The 18,280-nt window shown below is 39.5% G+C and overlaps 1 protein-coding gene across 1 annotated transcript; it reads right to left on the minus strand.

Moving 5' to 3' along the window:
- Positions 1-38: 38 nt before the first annotated feature.
- inpp5d (inositol polyphosphate-5-phosphatase D) lies at positions 39-17,850 on the minus strand. The gene is made up of 27 exons (XM_084066708.1): positions 17,454-17,850; positions 16,498-16,561; positions 14,406-14,541; positions 13,595-13,730; positions 12,738-12,878; positions 12,082-12,172; positions 11,183-11,260; positions 11,019-11,096; positions 10,282-10,405; positions 9,651-9,757; positions 9,164-9,266; positions 8,525-8,721; positions 8,178-8,295; positions 7,966-8,062; positions 7,365-7,503; positions 6,760-6,868; positions 6,421-6,509; positions 5,128-5,209; positions 4,174-4,263; positions 3,945-4,055; positions 3,764-3,843; positions 3,574-3,661; positions 3,334-3,480; positions 2,542-2,605; positions 2,216-2,443; positions 1,605-2,056; positions 39-849 (listed from the first exon to the last, which is right to left on the minus strand). Exons 1-27 carry the CDS (start codon positions 17,591-17,593, stop codon positions 803-805), a joined length of 3,336 nt encoding a protein of 1,111 aa, XP_083922834.1. The 5' UTR covers positions 17,594-17,850; the 3' UTR covers positions 39-802.
- Positions 17,851-18,280: the final 430 nt, after the last annotated feature.

Here is an 18,280-nt window from a genome sequence, read left to right on the forward strand (position 1 = left end):
GAGGGTAACACAGGGTTAAAAAGGCATTTAAATGTATCTTTGTTCGAGAATGTTTTTATTTGTATTTTGACCTGGCGTGCCAATTTTGGGCATCAAATAGCCATGGTTCACATGGTATGACAGTCATGTTTCAGGGCTAGCCTAGGCATCAAAGATTCCCAATGATTCCTTAATGTTATTAAGTAGCATAAAAGGCAACATTCTAAAAGTTAACATTTTCTCAAATTATTAGATTTTTTTGTTTTGTTTTACCAGTATGGATTGCAGATAGCACACTTTTAACATGCAGTTATTTAGGACAACAGCAGGGGGGAGCAAATGACACAGTACAATATACACTACACAGGTCATTGGAGCCTACTGGTTATCTAATAGCGCAGAGACCAGGCAATGTAAAAGATAATTGAAGCCAATTTAAGCATTGTCATTTTATTCATTTATTGATAACTCTAATGTACACATTCAAAGCCGGTATTAAAATGTCTGTGCAAGGCAAGCAAATACTGAGTGGTAATAATAAGCTTTCTATTGCATACATTTATTACATGGAATGTAACAGAATGATTTGCTAGCAGAATGTTTTCCCAGTTTCTTCAGAGTTCAGTAGAAATACATTCATTTGGAGGCTTATTCTATTAATGCAAATGATAAGTCAAGTACCAGCCAGACCTTCATTTCAGTTTAATTAAGGAAATTAATGACTGTTCCAGAACTATTAGGTTTTGTTCAATGTCTTTGGTTTTTTCCAGTTGCAGACAGTGCAGGAAGCTGCTCTGGCTGAGCCATTCACCGCTGTGTGACTTCACTTCACAGAGCGACCCGTCTTCGATGGCTGAGTCTCGTGTTGCACTAAAGAAAGACAAGATCATAGAGTTGCATCAGGTAAAGACAGTATCAGTGTATATGAACTATTATTAGTATTAGTTTTAGTTGTAGTATCTATACATTTTTACTTCTTTTGATTTATGCATCCTAATGTCATTTTATAATTTGTGTTTCCTTTGCTTGATGTTTTATGTACAGCACATTGAATTGCCTTGTTGTCGAAATGTGCTATACAAATAAAGTTGCCTTGTCTTGCCTTGCCTAGCCTAGTAGCAAGAAGCAGCAGGAAGTACAATAGTAGTAGTGTATAAAAACATTTTTGCCATTACTTCGCAGCTAGTATTAAGCCCCTCTGTCGGTTGGTTGGTCAGTCTGTCGGTCCAAAATGTTCAAGTACAAATTGAGAGCTAGCTGCAGTTTATAATTAATCATGTGCTAGTTTTTACCTCTGCCAATGGAGTTTGATGAGGGTTGTTCTGTTAGCACAACATGGTGAGAATGATCAGTATGATGCCCCGAAGACAGTGTTGATTTTGACAGCAAATTTTGATTTAGTTTTAGTCATAGTCTTTTGAATAAAATTCCATTTAGTTTTAGTTATATTTTAGTCATCTGAAATGTTTTAGTTTTTGTCTAGTTTTAGTTGACTAAATATCATAAGATCATTGTCGACTAAATCTACAGTTTAGTCGACTAAAATGTATTTTGGTGGAGCCTTGATGGCGTAATGGCAGATTTTACATTTGGCTGCATGCTGAAAATAACAAAGTATATCTTACTCTCTTTGGGGGGTGGCTGGCTGGGCCTCGCTGGTTGTCGCTGTTTATTACAGGGGAGTTCAGAGCTGTCTCTGTAATCTCTGGGTTTAATGGTCTGGGGTTCGGACTGGCCTGCACGGGACTTGGCCGGCAAGGGAGGTCGGTTGTTGCCAGGCCCTAGCCCACCCTCTGAGCGTGAGGTCATCACCGGCTTCTTGAAAGTGGAAGGGTACAGTGTGGTGCCGGATGCTGATGGCTTAGGTTTCTCAGTGCATGTGTAGGATCGGATGCGGGGTGTGGGCACTGGGGGACGATCGGCATCCCCCTCTGAGGCTTTGGGAAAGGCGAAGGCGAAGGGATCTGTAAGATGGTCCTTGTGCTGGGGTTCCTGTTCCTTGCCCCGTGCTGATGCTTTCCCCATCGAACCATACAGGGGATTGTCAAACATCTCCTTTCCCGGCTCACCATCGTCTCTAGAAGATACAGAATAAGGTCATCAAGCTTCAGATTCACCCTGAATTTTCAGTTTAAGCTAATTGACTACACTTTACATTTTCTTTCCCATCATCTGAGTATTATTTTGAATGTGAATGTCAATGTTCCATCTTACCAAAACAAGTAGAAGTACTTACACAGGACTTGATGCTTTTATTGTGGGGCTATGAATGCTGGCGTCAAAACCAGACCTTTTAGGAGAGATGTTGCCCATGTTGTGGTCTTTTCCCACTTGCCCATGCATTGCGTTAGCTTTTGGTGGCATGCTGTAGCTCCAGCCCCGATCAGCAGTGCACTTGATGCCCACTCCCATGTAACTGGGGTTATTGATGTCAAATGCATGATTTTTCATCGACTCTGAAAACCTGTTCAACAGAAAGGAACATACAAAATAAATGTCCCACCAAGTTCATGTTTAGGACATTTTGGTAAAGAAGCCATGAGACAAAAGTAATTCCTTTACTTGTTATAGTCAATTCCTTTGCCCTTCGAGGTGGCAGGGTCATCTCTCTCAACTTTGATGAAATCTGTAGAGGGAACAAGATAGGAAATGGAAGTGTTACTGGAATATTAATTAAGTTGAATCTGAGGCGCTCGGGTGGTGCAGTGGTAAAGTCCCTGCCCACCACCACGGAGGTTGTGGGTTGGAATCCACCGTGGTGCATCCGGCTTTGTCAGGCGTCATGCAAACTCAATTGGCCCGTGTTTGGGGGAGGGAAGCCGGGCAGGGAGGGTGATATTGGTCATTGCATGTACTCCTACGGGCTGGGGCGGCACCTGTCAAAAGGGAGTGTTGGGTGGGAGGAGTAGGACGAAGGCCCTACGTCCTCCCGGTGGGGGCTCCTCACTGGCAGGTGAGTCAGAAGGGTACAACAGCAGTGACAACACAGAAATGTGTGTGGGGAGGAATGAATTGGCATAACGACTCAATTGGGGAGAAAAAGGGGGGAAAGAATAATCGACTACTAATCGGCTATTTAGTAATAGCTCAGTGATTCTCTACCCTTTTTAATTCGAGCCCCAGTTTGATTTGCATTAAGGCCATTTGGTACTATTTTCATCTCTGGGACCTCAATCAATACTGTAAAATCCTGGTGATATAACTTTCAGAGTGTACAAATGGAACCAAATGGACCCCATTTATAAACTCTCTCAGTTACAGACACATATTAGTGTTCATTAAGGTCCCTGGATCCCACATTGAGAACCAGCGCAACAGGGGATATTGTGCCATAGTGTTGCTTTTCAGACTCACCATATAACTTTTCTGTCTGTTTCCCTTCTGCAGTGCGCAACTGAATGCCCCCCGTCAAGGTGCCAGTCTTCTCTGCATGGTGGGTCAGGGTGACATGGAACTCTGTGTAACAGTACTCTGCAGCTCGCAGCGCAACACAGCCCTCTCCTGTACGAACAGCACGACAACAAGAGAGTTGATGAAGGTTTGTTAGATCTAATTCTGTGTGCCATTGGCGAACGTGTGAATATGGTCAATTACCATAGGACTCGTCAGAGTCTGTTGACTTGATGCAGATGAGAATGTGCTGATCCAAAAGATACTCTGGATCAGAGATGATGGGGACGAGCTTGCAGTAGAAATAGAAGATGGAGACAGTAAATAATCATTTTGGTTCCCCACAGCCAGATAAATAAGTTGACACAATGAAAAAACTCCACCCTCAGTTTACCTCGACTTGAGCTCCGAACCGAACTTTTATCGAGCCATCTGCTTCCTCTGTGTTCTCTCCTTCCGAGGTCTTGACACTTTCTGTGGAGATTGAGAGTAACCTTTGTAGTTCTTATCTTAAATTAGCCTACATACCAACGTCTATGTTAGCTGCTATTATGTGGTCAATTCATGCAACATACTCTCCAAACAACTGGAATGGTATTCAATGAAGAACTTCGTCTTTGATTTTGTCTTTAAGGTGGCAACGCAATTCATAAACTTGATTCCACCCTGAGACATGCTGTTTGGATCTGGGTTGGACAGAAAATAAATGATTAGCCCATAAACTATAGTTGTCAGTCACATAAACTTTTGAAGTGTTTGTAGAAGACATTTTAACTCCAATGGGACATAAAGAGTTAAAATTACCATGCTTAGAGACATACTGCGAGGTCACAGCGACTTCAAATGTGGAGAAAACCGGTGAGTGGTCACTTGTCATGATATCATTAGTGCACCCTGCAAACGGAGAAGGTTACACATAATTATGACCATGATGTGCCTAATCTGGCGATTCCCAACCTGTAGGCCGGGGCCTGCTGGGGGGCCCCCAAGTAATTGGCAAAACACCAAGATTTTAAAAATATGTTAAAAAAAATAAAATAAATGTCATGGTCATGGATTTTCTCCTTTAAAACCTTGAAAAAAGTGATTGTGATACAGATAAAAAGGAACATCCAAGCAGAAACACAATCAATTGATCATTTAAATAAACCTTACCTGAAAATGCGTGCAGCCCACCCATCTAACCACTAAAGTTAAAGGACGACTTCACCACTTTTCAACATATCTTCATATAATAGGTCCTCACTAATACTCATGATAAAATGATACCATTTTTTTCTAATCAGTCTGTGTCTCAGAGGAGGGCTGTAGACAGTTCAGAAACCCGTCTACCAGTGACATCATCAATGGGGAATCCAAGCTAATAGAAACTGCAGGCTTTGTATTCCTGGAAAGTTGCAATGCAATAATAGATCCCATTGTTCTCGCCTTAATAAAAATCAGAATATTTTTTTAAAAATCTTTTTGGGAAAAAAAATCCTGCCTAACGATGATGTCACTGGTAGACGGGTTTCTGGACTGTCCACAGCTCTCCTATGAGACACAGACCAAGTAGAAAAAAATGGTATAATTTTATCAAGAGCATTAGTGAGGACCTATTATATGAAGATAGGTTGAAAAGTGGTGAAGTCGTCCTTTAAGTGGTCAGATGGGTGGGTGAACACTTTTGAGATTTTCAACTGGGCCCTGATCCAGAAAAGGTTGGGAACCACTAGTCAAAAGAACACTTTCCAATATTTCTTCTCAGTAGTTACTCACCATATGACTGGCAGACAGCATGAACAAGTGGGTATGACTTCCGTAGGACACGATCACACCATGATGGGAGGTTGTATTTTGTCTGTGGAGTAGGGAAGTAGTTAGCTATTCACTTTCAAAAGCTGTGTTCTACAACCTGGCCATAATAGGTGATATAATGCTTAGTTACGCGACACCGACACGCAACCAAGTATAAATCAGGCATTACAGAAACAAGCTTCTCAGTCTGATGGTTATGGGTGTGATGATGTGGTTAGTCCACAGCAGTAGTATTAGTAACTTCCATTGTAAGCCTGGGTATGGCATTCCCTCCAATAGGAATGATTTCATTCAACATGAATTTTTGGGAATGTCCCGTAGAGAATAAAATGGGAAAGATGAAGAGGTGGAATGCCTGCATACAGAGATTGTATGGGAAGTTGGGAACAAGTGAACATTTCTTAGTTTAATATGGATAACACAACAGTAGAATAAATCTCATAGGGGTATAAAACTCAAACTTTTCCTGGTCCATAAAAACACTCAATGGGAAGTTAATTATTCACAACAAGATTTTACACTTAAAGGTAGGGTAAGTGATATATATATTTTTTTTTTTATTTTTTTTTGGTTAAAAAGGTTAGAGTACTATATTCTGATAGTAATCATTGCTACAGAGCATTTGTTCGGTCACAGGGGTCCCTCCAGCTGTATAGTAAACAGAATATAGTACATTTTCAGGTGACAAAATGTAAGCCAATCAGGAGAGAGCACTGAAAATGCATTTCTGTTTAATAAAGAGCTGGAGAGACATCGGAGACTCCTTTTACTGAACAACAAACACTCTATAGCAATGAGTACTATCAGAATATAGAGCTATTTAACACTTATTTTAACCAAAGAAAATCACTTACCCTACCTTTAACACAGATATCTGATATTGTTGGCAGTTATGCAAAAGAAGCCTAGTTACTGTACGTTTTAATATCAGGAATTTGTCATGAGCCACCACATACAGTATCTTACAGACATTCAGATTTGGATGGCTTGAAACTAAATCTGATTCTGCATCAAAGGACAGTTGTCATAGCTGCACCACAGTAGGAAACACAGAACAGAAGAGAAAACAGACTAACAGAAGTAGAAATAAGATACATAATAACAAATAGGAGATTTAAGGTATAAGAGGGCCTCCAAATCTAAAGCTGTAACTCTTTATTGCTGCATTATGAACTGTGACTGTGACTACACTATGCTTATAGTTAGACACATGATGACAAGTAGCCATATAGGAAAAATACTTGTGAAGCCTACCCCTGTGGCTTTGGCCTTTGTGTAAGCATACTTCTCCCGCGTGTCTCTTTCAAAGCGATACGTGGGTGCAAAAGTGATATCCTCTTCATCTAAAGTCAAGGGAAATAAATACGACAGGTGTATTCAACCATTTGATGTACAGTATATGCTGACAAATGATGAGTGCAGAGTTATTATAAAACATCTAATCCATGTTGGCTTTATGCTTACACAATAAAATCCATTTATCCATTTGCAACTCTGAGAGTGGACAAATGTGTATAAACTGAATTAACTGAATTAACTATAGTATATATGATGGATAGACTATCAACTTCTTTGCATTTGTTAATTGCATACCAAAATGCAAGAAGACTTTCCCATCCTGCTTTTCTATGTTGAGCTGGTCTTTGCAGAGGAGTTCCTGGTACAGCTGCTGTTTGATCTTCATCACAATGTTCTCAGCTTCCTGTAAAGGCAAACAATGCAAATCAGTGGCTCTTCCTGCCTTGTGACGTCAGCAGGCGCTGTATAGGACTGCTAGACTGCTAGAGGATGACAAGAGTGACACAGGCCAAACAACCGTATTCTTCTGATGACTTCTGATGCAAATAATATACAATGAGCAATGGGCTCAACTTAATGCAGCAATTATGTCAACTTTGATTTGCGTCACAGTTGAATTGTGTCACTTTATTTGGACCAGACATTTTAATTAAAGTTAGGAATTTGGGGCAAACGTATTACATGATGGTGAGGACTACATGAAATTAACAAATTCCTCAAATGTAAGGGTTTTGGACATACAAGGTTTCCTCTCCATAGTGACAATATGCCATACCAGTTCTCAAATGTTACAAATACATTGTTAATTGTGTTTTGAGGAAATCGCTGGACCTCATATTGTCTATCGATGTTGTTATATTTGTATGTTATTGTCATCTTCCTATATCTTTGCAACTTACTGTCGATGGTTGTTCCAGCCTGTAGTTCAAATCACCAAGCCAGAAGAGGTGGGTGAATCGATGTGTGATGTCAAAGGGATTCAGTTTCTTATCTCCCAGATTCAGGAATCGGAGAATGCTGAGATAATTCTGATTGCGTCTGTAAATTCAGCAAATATTATAAAAAATGTATATATGTATCTGGTATGAGGCATTTTTGCAACATGTTAATTTCAGCCATATTATCCATGAAGAAGCAATGCAGCAATACAAAAAGTTTTGTCACTGATGTTGAATCTCTATTTTGTAGTTTAATTGCGGACACCTTTCAATTCAGAGTCTTAAGACCCATGGTACATCAATAATAATATCACATTTTTAACAAAATTGTCTATTCAAAGATACAGTAGTTTTAAAGTATGCTGATGTCAGAACTATGATTTCATGTTTATCGGAGGGGTCACGTGTCTACCCCCAAACCAACCAGTAGTGGTCAGCATCAACAAGAGATTTACAGTACAAAGGGAAGGGGAAATGGCATAAGGAAAAATTTCAATTGGGAGAAAAAGGGGAAGAAGATAAACAGAATTGAGGAAAAAAAGAAGTCTGACTTGTAGCTAACCTGAGTTTTTTCTCACTTCCAGAGGTCAGGTGACTGTTGACAAAGCCAAAGGATGTTCCATTAAACATGAAGGACACGCCCACTGCTCCCTTGTTTCCTACAAAATACACATGTGGTGAGTACCGATACAGAACGTATCTATCCATCTCATCTCTTTTTTTATGCTGGGTTGGGTCACTCAAATGGTATGGAGGGGTTTGGTGATCACATACCCAGTGTATTGGCAATCCCTGTCTTGACGCTGTCCGAGAAAATGTGGGAGATTCTGTTCTCATGCTCTGGCTTCGCTAGGACCACAATGCGAATGTTCCAGAGAGTGTGGATTGCCATCTAGAAGTTAGAAGATATAGTTTATGCCCTATAATACAGGGGTTCCCACACTTTTCCATGCCATGGCCAAATAGCCATAGCCTCTGGCTGTGGCCCCCTGTTGTGAAATGGCTTTTTCCTCTCTTTTCCTCTGGCGCCACCTCTTGTGTGTCACGGCAACCCTCTTTGAAAACCACTGCCATAACAGACACGCATTCCACCGCTCAGCTGTGCCATGTGTCACACTCACCTGTTTGAAGCTGAGGTTAGTGATGTTCCGCAGTGTGTTCTTCAAGGTGTCAGCCCAAAGCGTCTCTCCCAGCTGGTCCTCTTGAGTTCCAATGATGTAGATATCATGTGGGATTTGGTTGGCGGTGTCGTCTCTCATCTTTCCCTGGCCCTTGCACTGGAACCAAGACTCCATGCTGTTGGGAAGACTGCATCCTCCTGTTGGTTCATGGCGTAAGGGTGCAGCATTTAATCGAACGGATCGATTTAACCATTTATAAATGGATAACAATTGATAATCGATAATTGATTAAAATAATCAATTCATAATTGATCTCTATTTAAAGCTATTTTCATTATTTTTGCATGACAGCGTTGTTTGACGAAGTGTAAAAAAACGCCTAAGTGGTTTAAGCGATTCATTGATATACGAAAAAGAAACATATATATATATATATATATATATATATTTTTTTTTTTAAATGCTTCTCGATTATTCATTTAACCAAAAAAGTAATCGATAGAATAATCGCTAAGAAAATAATGGATAGTTGCTGCCCTATTATGGTGCACCACTTAACTGAAGAGTCAACTCTTAATATTGATTTGATTCTTTCTGTTAAGGAGAATGAATCAGTATTGAATATTAAACCAACAGTACCCATGTTCCAGGTGCCAACAAAAATGGTGATCAGGTCAGGCTCGGGTTTGTCAGAGTGTTTGTTTTTCATCTGTTGGAGGAGCTGGCAGAACCCCTCTCTCTTCTGCCGAAACACCACAACAAACATCACAGGAACAACAAACAAACTATCTGTTACTATTTAACTTATAAGCAATACGCTACTGTAAGAGATATATAGACTACTAGTACACTAGTATCAACACTGCTATTACTACTATTAATAACAACAACAACAATGTAATAATAATAATAATTATTATTGTTGTTGTTGTTATTAGTTTATGTAGAGATAAAAACACATATTAATTATAGATTTATTTATTTAATTACACATAGGGAACATTCTCTGTTGCAGTGTACTGATAGCCACCCGTGGGCAGAAATGTCAGTGCCAAATCAGTTCCCGACTCATATTGTAGGCAGATGCCTTTGCCACATCAGTGAACTCCATTCAATAATGAATTACCTTTGTGTCGTCGAAGACAAACTCTTTGCGCACAATCTTCTCTTTCTCCGTGTCCAACACGATCATGAGTTTGGCATGCACTTTCTGGGACTTCACCAGCTGCAGGACTGGAGAACAGTGGTGGAAAAAAGTACTCACATTTTTTACTTAAGTAAAAGTATCAATTCTGCAATGTAGAAATACTCTGTTATAAGTAAAAGTCTGGAATTCTACATTTTGTTGAGTAAAAGTACAAAGGTATTGGTATCAAAATATACTTAAAGTACCAAAAGTAGAAAGTACTCATTATGCAGAATGTCCCGTTTCTCAAGTTTTCAAATGTATAAAATGTTTTGTAATAATAATAAAAATCTACAAAGTAACTAGTAACTAAAGTTTTCAAATAATTGAGTAAAAAGTGCAATATTTGCCTCTGAGATGTAGTGGAGTAGAAGTAAAAGTATTGAAATTTGGAAATACTCCAGTAAAGTAAAAGTACCTCAAATTGTAAAAGTACAGTACTTGAGTATATGTACTTAGTTTCTTTCCACCACTGCTGGAGAATTACATTACACTTACTAATAATTCACAGCATTGCATGTGTACTGTACAGTAATAGTTGGGAACATAATTGCATATAACAGTCCCTTACTTTTATTGTGCACATAGAATTTGTCTTCGGGGCCATCTTTGGACTTCTTGAGGAAGAGTTTGCCACTTTCAACGTCCACTTTGAGGACCATCTTCGTGGATATACCAAGAGATTCTGTCTTGACCTGTAACAATCGAGGAGAAATGCAATCCTTGTCCATCATGCTAAAAACAAAATAAAATTAAATGAACTTTTCCTGCAATGAACATTGAACATCAGACCGGGAACGCATTTGTGTGTCATTTTAAGATTTCTATGGCTATTCAAAAATAGCATATATACAAGCTCATAGCTATGAACTTGTAGATCTGCTATTTTTGAAGAAAAATCATGAAAATCTTTGTAAATATTTGAATATATTTATTTTTTAAAAGCGAAAATAATATTTTGAGATGGGGCATGGGGGTCTGCGGCCAAATACATATCATTTTGGGGGTCCTTGACAAAAAAAAAAGTTTGAGAACCACTGATATTACAGCAACATAAGTTTAAAATTGTTAGGATTTAGAAGACATTTGTAGAATCCCCCTGAAGCAAAGATTTGTGTTACAAATGTTTGCTTTAAAAATATATATATTCAATGATTTGCAAAAATAGCAGATCTACAAGCTCGTAGCGCGGCACTCGGTGCCGTGCTACGAGCTTGTAGATCTGCTATTTTTGAATAGCCAAAGAAATCCTAAAATGACACACAGATGCGTTCCCGGTCTTAATGGGTTAAACTGAACTCAGAGTACCTCAAAAGACACAGGGGGGATGAGAGACCTTCTGTGGCCTCCGTCATATCCAACAGACTCAAACACAGCACTTTTGGCCTGAAGAAAAAAACAGAAGTCAAGTCTGATGATATTGTGAGTTGTGAGAGATGCGCGGTCTGTGTTGTGATAGTTTATTGCAGTACCTTCTCCTCTATTGAGTACAGCAGCTTTGTCATTTGCTCAAGCCTAAAGGATATAATTTGACCTGAGTCAGAAGAAACCTAGAAATGGAAACAAAACACACATACGATGAGTTAATAATTTTCTGTGTGTGTGTGAGAGAGAGAGAGAGAGAGAGAGAGAGAGAGAGAGGAGAACTTAATTTTTTCACCAGTTATGACTTAATGAATATCAAGCAGATCAAAGTCCCACTGTTTAGTTCATGAGTTCAAGAACATCCAAAACGTTAAAGGAACACTACTCTTTTTCACCCTTATTTCCATGTCTTTATCGGCAGGAGTAATCAATACACGGTTATGTCCTTCAGAACTGCTCGTGAACCAAGCCTTCGCAGTGAATTCTGGTTGTTGTATTATCATGCAGCTAAGCGCCAAAAAACTGTGTGTCAAAATCGTCCACTCGTCCACACGTCCACAAATTTGACAGTGGTGCAGTATTCCTGTAAATGTGCTATTGACAACATTCAGCCACTAGATGTCCCACTCCACATCACAACACCGGTGTGGTATAAGGTTCCTTATTTCCCTCAGTCATGTCTACGAGGTAGCACTCATGCAGTTTGCACCAATGTAATGTGGCACCTGCCTCCAAGCGTGCATAGAGGGGGGAAAAAGTACCTTCCACAACAAAAGCAGAAGCAACGTGGAAAATGGCGGCCGTCAGCTTACAGTGTCAACAAAATGTCAAAAGCAAATATATATATTTTTTGTGGGATGTTATATTTATTCCGCACATTTTTAAAAGCTGTGTGGGTGTATTATTTTCTTTTCATCATTTGTCTAAATAAAAATGATATCAATATCAGCTTTAACATTATGATGTACATACTGGTTAACAGAACAGGGTTAAAAGGGCCACTCACTTGAGACCTGAGTCGCCCAGGCCCTGGAGAGAGTTGCTGGTCTAATACCCTCTGCAGGGCCTCCAGAGTAGGCAGGATGTTGGAAATCTCACTACAAAACAAAGACATGACCACATGAGTGGCTTTAGGTTCAATGTCAGCATAAACATGGAATGTATGGAGGGATGTTTATGGAGAATAAATCAGAAATGTACTAGATAATAGAGACGAAAGTGGAAATTAATAACAATAAGCAAAGGACTTTTGAATAAAACATACAAGAATCTTAAACATTATCTACAACCACATGCTGTTTTAAAGGAGCATTTCACCCATTTTCAACTGTAGCTTCATTATCATTCCTAAAGTGTGCTATTATTTCTCTTGACTTATGACTATATGTTTGCGCTGTTAACTTATTTGTTTGTGTGTTAGGTAAATGTTTGTTTATGTTGTGTAAGTTGCACCTTTTTGTTAAAAAAAAGGGGGGGAAAGGCTCTAATGCTCATGATCAGATTTCTGAACTGTCCACACACAGCCCCTTATGAGCATTAGTGAGGACCAATTATATGAGTGCTCCTTTAAATATTCTGTAAACCACCATTGTTTGTTATTTCTTTTCACTCTAATATATCTGAAGAGATTCTCCACAATATGCCACAGGTAACTAACCATACCTGTTCAGATTCTTACAGAACGCCAGTGTCAGCTTCCTCAGGTTGGGAAGGTTGGGAATGCCATTCTGTACTTGTTCTGCATCTAAACATATGGATGTCCTGAAGTATTCTTGAATGGCCTGTTGGTGTTCCTCTGGTAATCTGGGATAAGACAGGATCATGTTAGTCATTCTTAACTCGCACAGTACTGTGTATAATGTGCACAATCAAAACCTTTGTATAATGAATGGACATAGACTAGCTTTAGATATGCAGTAGTACTTGGTTTACTCATTTTAGCAGTCATTTTGGTGACACCTCCCGTTGCCATTAAAGCATTTCTCTATAGACGAATCCACAGAGCGCTCCCCTGGCGCAATCATAACTGCGGTGTCAGAATGCACACCGCAGCAGGAGTCTGACACCACAGCGCTCTGTGGATTCGTCTATACAGAAGTACCACTCAGAGAGAAATACTGCAGGGTCTAGCGCCCGTCATAAACGGTATTTATTAACATTAAAATACATAGATAAATACATTCCAGTATATTTCTGGTGCCTACTTCATTTTGGCGTGAGTATCGGGTATGATAGTGTTTAGGGAAGTCAGACACATTTATATGGAATAATTTTTGTGAAAAGTATGCCGTTGAAGGATTATATAAGAATAACTTGTTTCATTGAAAAGATGACACAAAATAACAGATCTACAATTGTCTAATATTTTCAAAAATGTTCACACTTTCTTTTTAACTACACGTTTTTTTTAAACTGGCAGAATTAGCAGATCTGTACAGCCACTATTTTTGCCTATTTTCGCACGACAGAGTAGCCTATAAAATAGGGGGAAGTGGGGAATTTGATAAGAATGCGATTACGTTGACATGTCCATATGTTGCAGTCTCTGCAGATAGGTGTCAGACAGGGAGAGGTTGGTGTGTTCAACCATGTTGTCTTTCACATCGTTGGCTGTGAAGTTCCGAGGTGGCAGTTGTGGTGGCTGGTTAGTGGCATCTGTAGGACAATGGAAAAAAGGTCACCAGTGCAGTGCACATCCAGCCTGGCTGGATAAAGAAGAAACTGCAGCAAGGAGAAATATCCACACACTGAAAAATACTGTAGTAACCAAACCAGAAATCCAATTACAAAATCAGTCACCCCCTTTAATTCACTACGTTTTGGTCTCACAGGCCTGGTGCAGGTCTGTGGTCTGGGCTTCCGGTAATTAATTAGTGATTTAATTACCAGGAGCTTATTCTTCAGTGTGCAGACAGCTGTGCTTGACAGACTTTTTCATCAGTTTCCAAAGCAGACCAAGCACTCTGCTTATTACATATACACATCAGTGGTTCTCAAACATTTTCATGTCAAGGACCCCAAATGAATATGTATTTGGACACAGACCCCCATCTGAATATATTTTGTGCCAGGGACCCCATACAAGATTTGTGTTGTCATCTACAATCTCACAACACTTCGCATCGCGATGCGTTGTGAGCTTGTTGATTGCCTATTTTCGAACAGTTGATGTGAATAGGGTTAAAGTGGTTAAACTGATTTTGACTGATATTAACAAATTCAGCTGGGGACCCCCTGGAACCCCCCAAGGACCCCTGGGGGTCCCCAGACCTCACTTTGAGAACCACTGACATATATAGAGTCTTAGGATAAGGTAGAGAGGCTCCTAACCTTGTTCTTCCTCTGCCTCCTCCTCATTGGCGACGGGGTACTGGAGGTTTGTGATCAGACCCATGTTGGGACTGTAGTAGGCATCCACCAGCTCCGACACATCAGAGAAGAACCTGATGGGGACGCCCTCAGACGCCTGTGGAGCACAAATTAGCATACTGTTAACTCTCCCTTCCTCTTTCTTTCTCTCTGTGTATCTCCCACGCAATTTGTTTTTTGTGTCTCTCCTACGCAAATTATTTTTTGTCTCTCCGTCTCTCTATTCATTAGAGATGAATCAGTTAAACCCTATACATATACTTAGTTAACCGGAGTCCCCCAGGGGTCTATACGGCCCCCTCCATTTTCCCCTCTACATCATCTCTTTGTCGAAAATAGCCAGTCTACAAGCTTACTACGCGTCGCATGAGCTTGTAGATCAGCTATTTTGGGCGAATGTACTGTACGCCCCAGAATAGGGACGCTAGGGTTCATGTGGTTCATTGGTGCATTGTTTTCTGCGTGTTAAGTGGCCGTCTCTGCCTCTAGGTTGTTTCTTTTTTGACTCTTCAAGCAAGCAAGTTATAGTTCAGCTGCAATACTATTATGGTTAGCTAGCTGTAGCTAGTGTAACTCCAGAGTCCTGACCATGACGCCCGATTTACATTTCGAACAAAACAAAAGGCAGTTGAGGTATTTTTTATTAAGGGTGTTTGGGTTTAATTGGTTAAATAACATAAAACAACAAAATGTCTGACATGCAACTTCACTGATTTCTGTTGAAGTTTTTATCTGTAACAATTCTTTTTTTAACTTGAAGCAGTCACCTCAGACCACCCACTGGTAGTCTGAGGCTATATATTGTTTATAGATGACAGCTAATGTTCTCATTCCCTCCTCAGGCTGCAAAGTGTATGAAGAATGTTTCTTGCACCTTGTACTACTTGGCATAACTATTATAAAGACAATACCAAACAAAATGTACCCATCTTTGGTGTTGAAATGTGTTCTTGCTACTGGGAATGGATGCTTGCATAACAGATACAGAGAATACACCCTGATGGATTTGCGGGAGGAAGTGTTGCACACTGGTAGACTTTGAAAGCTTGGTTAACTATTTGAGATGTCTATTACAATACGTAGAGTCAATTTGGAATTAAATGGTATGCAGTCATTCACCAACGGCAGCAGTTTGTTGCCATAACATACAATACAAGATAGAAGTAATTCAAATGGGGAGGAAATATTCAACGTTTATATATATTCTATACATGTACATCTAAAAGTTACCATACATTTAACCTTAGTTTGGTCTGCTATTGTCCCAACAACATGTAATTCTGACTCATTCAAGAAAAAAAGTTGCTACAGTCAATAGCTCCTCCAAGACATTGATCAATGTTGTTTCTCTACATCCTCTTCAGCACTGTGACATTTAAGTACATTTACTCAAGTACTGTACTGAAGTAAAAATGTTTGATGTACTTTTACTTTACTTGAGTATCTCCATTTTTCAATACATAGGCAAATGTTTTACTTTGTACTACTCTACATTTATTTTAAAACTTTAGCTACAATTGAATTTGTAGATTTAGATTATTATTACAAAACATACATAAACCAATTAAGCCCTATTTTACACTTTGTCTATTCCAAAATAGCTGATGTACACACAACACATCACGATGCGACGCGTTGTGAGCTTGTACTTTGTTACTATTTTTTAAAAGATTTTAAACATTTAAAAAAATAAAATGAAATGGGCCATTCACATTGAGTCCTTTTTCTTTGGTACTATAAGTACATTTTGATGCTAATACATTTGTACTTTTACTCAAAAGTAAAAATTTGAATACAGGACTTTACTTGTAACAGAGTATTTCTACATTGTGGTATTGCTACTTTTACTCTGAGTTCTTCTTCCACCACTGTGACATTTAAGACATCTGCCTGTCAGCCATTACTTTTCATAAGACTGTCAAAAGCAGAAGTGCTCAGTGAAACTGTAGTCTCAACCACCTGACAAATGCTATGAAATAGCTTGAATCATGTATCGGTATGTGAAACACACATGTTTAGCATGTGCTTCTATTTTCCACCTTGTTTGACCCACCTGGACAGATAGCTTCTTCTCCTCATTGGGCAGGACTCTGTATGTGTATACACAGTTCGAGAATCTGTAAGTAAAACATGAAAATGTCAAAATCTACATCAAACCTGATCTTTCCAATTTCAGAATCTGATTCAATAATCAGGTTTGAAGCATAGAAATGTACGTATGTGTATTAACAAATTAAACCCTACAGATAAAGGTTGTTGACCGGGAGTTTATATTTGCCCCCTCCATTTTTCCCTCTCCACCAAACCATAGCCGATCTACAAGGTCACAACGCATTGTGTGTTGTGTTGTGATCTTGTAGATCGGCTATTTTTACCAAACGGTCGTCTATTATAACATGTCCAGATAGGGTTCATGGAAAAAAGAACTTGTAGATAAACCAAAGCACCCTTTCATTTTCATTTTACAGAAGTAAAAAAGTGTATGGATAGCAGCCTGGCAATGGATAAGATTAACATACGGTATACCACTGATATATGATTATGTGTATAGATTCCTATAAGATCCTTTATTCAGTTTGATCTTTCGGTTGTTCCAGTTTGCATTAGTTCACTTGTCTAGCAGTTATTCAAAAGAAAGCTGACAATGCAAATGTATGACTTCCAAAGGTTGTCGCTTCATAGTAGTGTAGTATGCAGTTAAGAGGAAACTGGCTCAACACTGCTTTGATATGCAAACCATGTGACATGGTATAGTGAACATCTCTTTGTATAAAAAATCTAATAATACAAAATGTCTTTCCAATGTATTTAAGTGAAGAACACCTTACCCGTTTGATCACACTTCCTGGGCTATTTTCCATAAGTTCAGATCACTTCTGAATACAAGCTGCATTTAGATTTGGTTCCTTGCACAAGAATGAGGATCCTAGGCTTTGTTGAACTGTATTATGCATAACATTCACAGTACTGGGACACACAGGGTGCATAGTAACACACGATTGTACTTACAGAACACAGAGGGCATAGGCTCCTTGTATGGACTCGCTGCCCCTGACAAGGAAGCTTCCATCAGTCGCTGCGTGAGAGAGGAGGTCCTCAGCTTTGGATCGCGTTATATTGCCATGGTACCACTGTTGATACCTTGGCATCCTGTTTCTCACTGAAGAGCCCGAAGCTCAAACGTTTTGCATGTGCTCCCAAAAACACACGACAGCAAACCAAAGTTGATTCAGTGTTTCTTTCTAGCTGTTTTCATCTTTCACTTTGTCTGTGTGTGCGTGTGTGTGTGTGTGTGTGTGTGTGTGTGTCTGTGTGTGTGTGTAGGTCCTCTCTTACTCGTTCATCCTCTCTCTCTTCCTGTTAGCAGGGCGAAAGCTGTAAAAGGAAGCTGTTACCAACACAGCACTCAACTTCCTCATTTGAGTGGTTTGAGAGGAGGGCCCCATTGCCTGCCACTGTGACTGTAGGGCTACTGCTGTAGCACACAGCTCGAAAGTGGAAAAACTCACAGACCTTTATCACACAATTCTAATGATTAACCAATAACCAACCAACCTGTCCAAAAACCCAAACTAGAAGTTCCCAACTGCTGCACACCACTCAGGAGGACTGACCAGTAAAAGAGGAAATCTTTTTTAAAGCAGTATTGCTTGTGGAGGGAGTCTGGCAGACTTACTATGTGATAGAGGAAGTGAGAAAAGGGGGGGAAATGGTTCACACTATATGTTTAGAGCTGTAATGACTTTTTCGAATTAATTTATTCAAAATGACTCAAAAATAATTTCGGGAACTTCCCTTGACCCTTTCGGCTGTTAGCCATAGATATATATGTAATC

Source organism: Gymnoscopelus microlampas, assembly GCF_963454915.1.
Source record: "Gymnoscopelus microlampas genome assembly, chromosome: 9".
NCBI classification, from domain to species: domain Eukaryota; kingdom Metazoa; phylum Chordata; class Actinopteri; order Myctophiformes; family Myctophidae; genus Gymnoscopelus; species Gymnoscopelus microlampas.

Excerpts from the sequence above, each read along its gene's own strand:
- inpp5d (XM_084066708.1), bottom strand. The coding sequence starts at position 17,593 with ATGCCAAGGTATCAACAGTGGTACCATGGCAATATAACGCGATCCAAA. Across the intron at positions 3,481-3,573 it reads AGACTCTGACGAGTCCTATG|GAGAGGGCTGTGTTGCGCTG; the intron begins GTAATTGACCAT and ends CTGTTCGTACAG. Across the intron at positions 2,444-2,541 it reads AAAGGAATTGACTATAACAA|GTTTTCAGAGTCGATGAAAA; the intron begins GTAAAGGAATTA and ends TCTGTTGAACAG.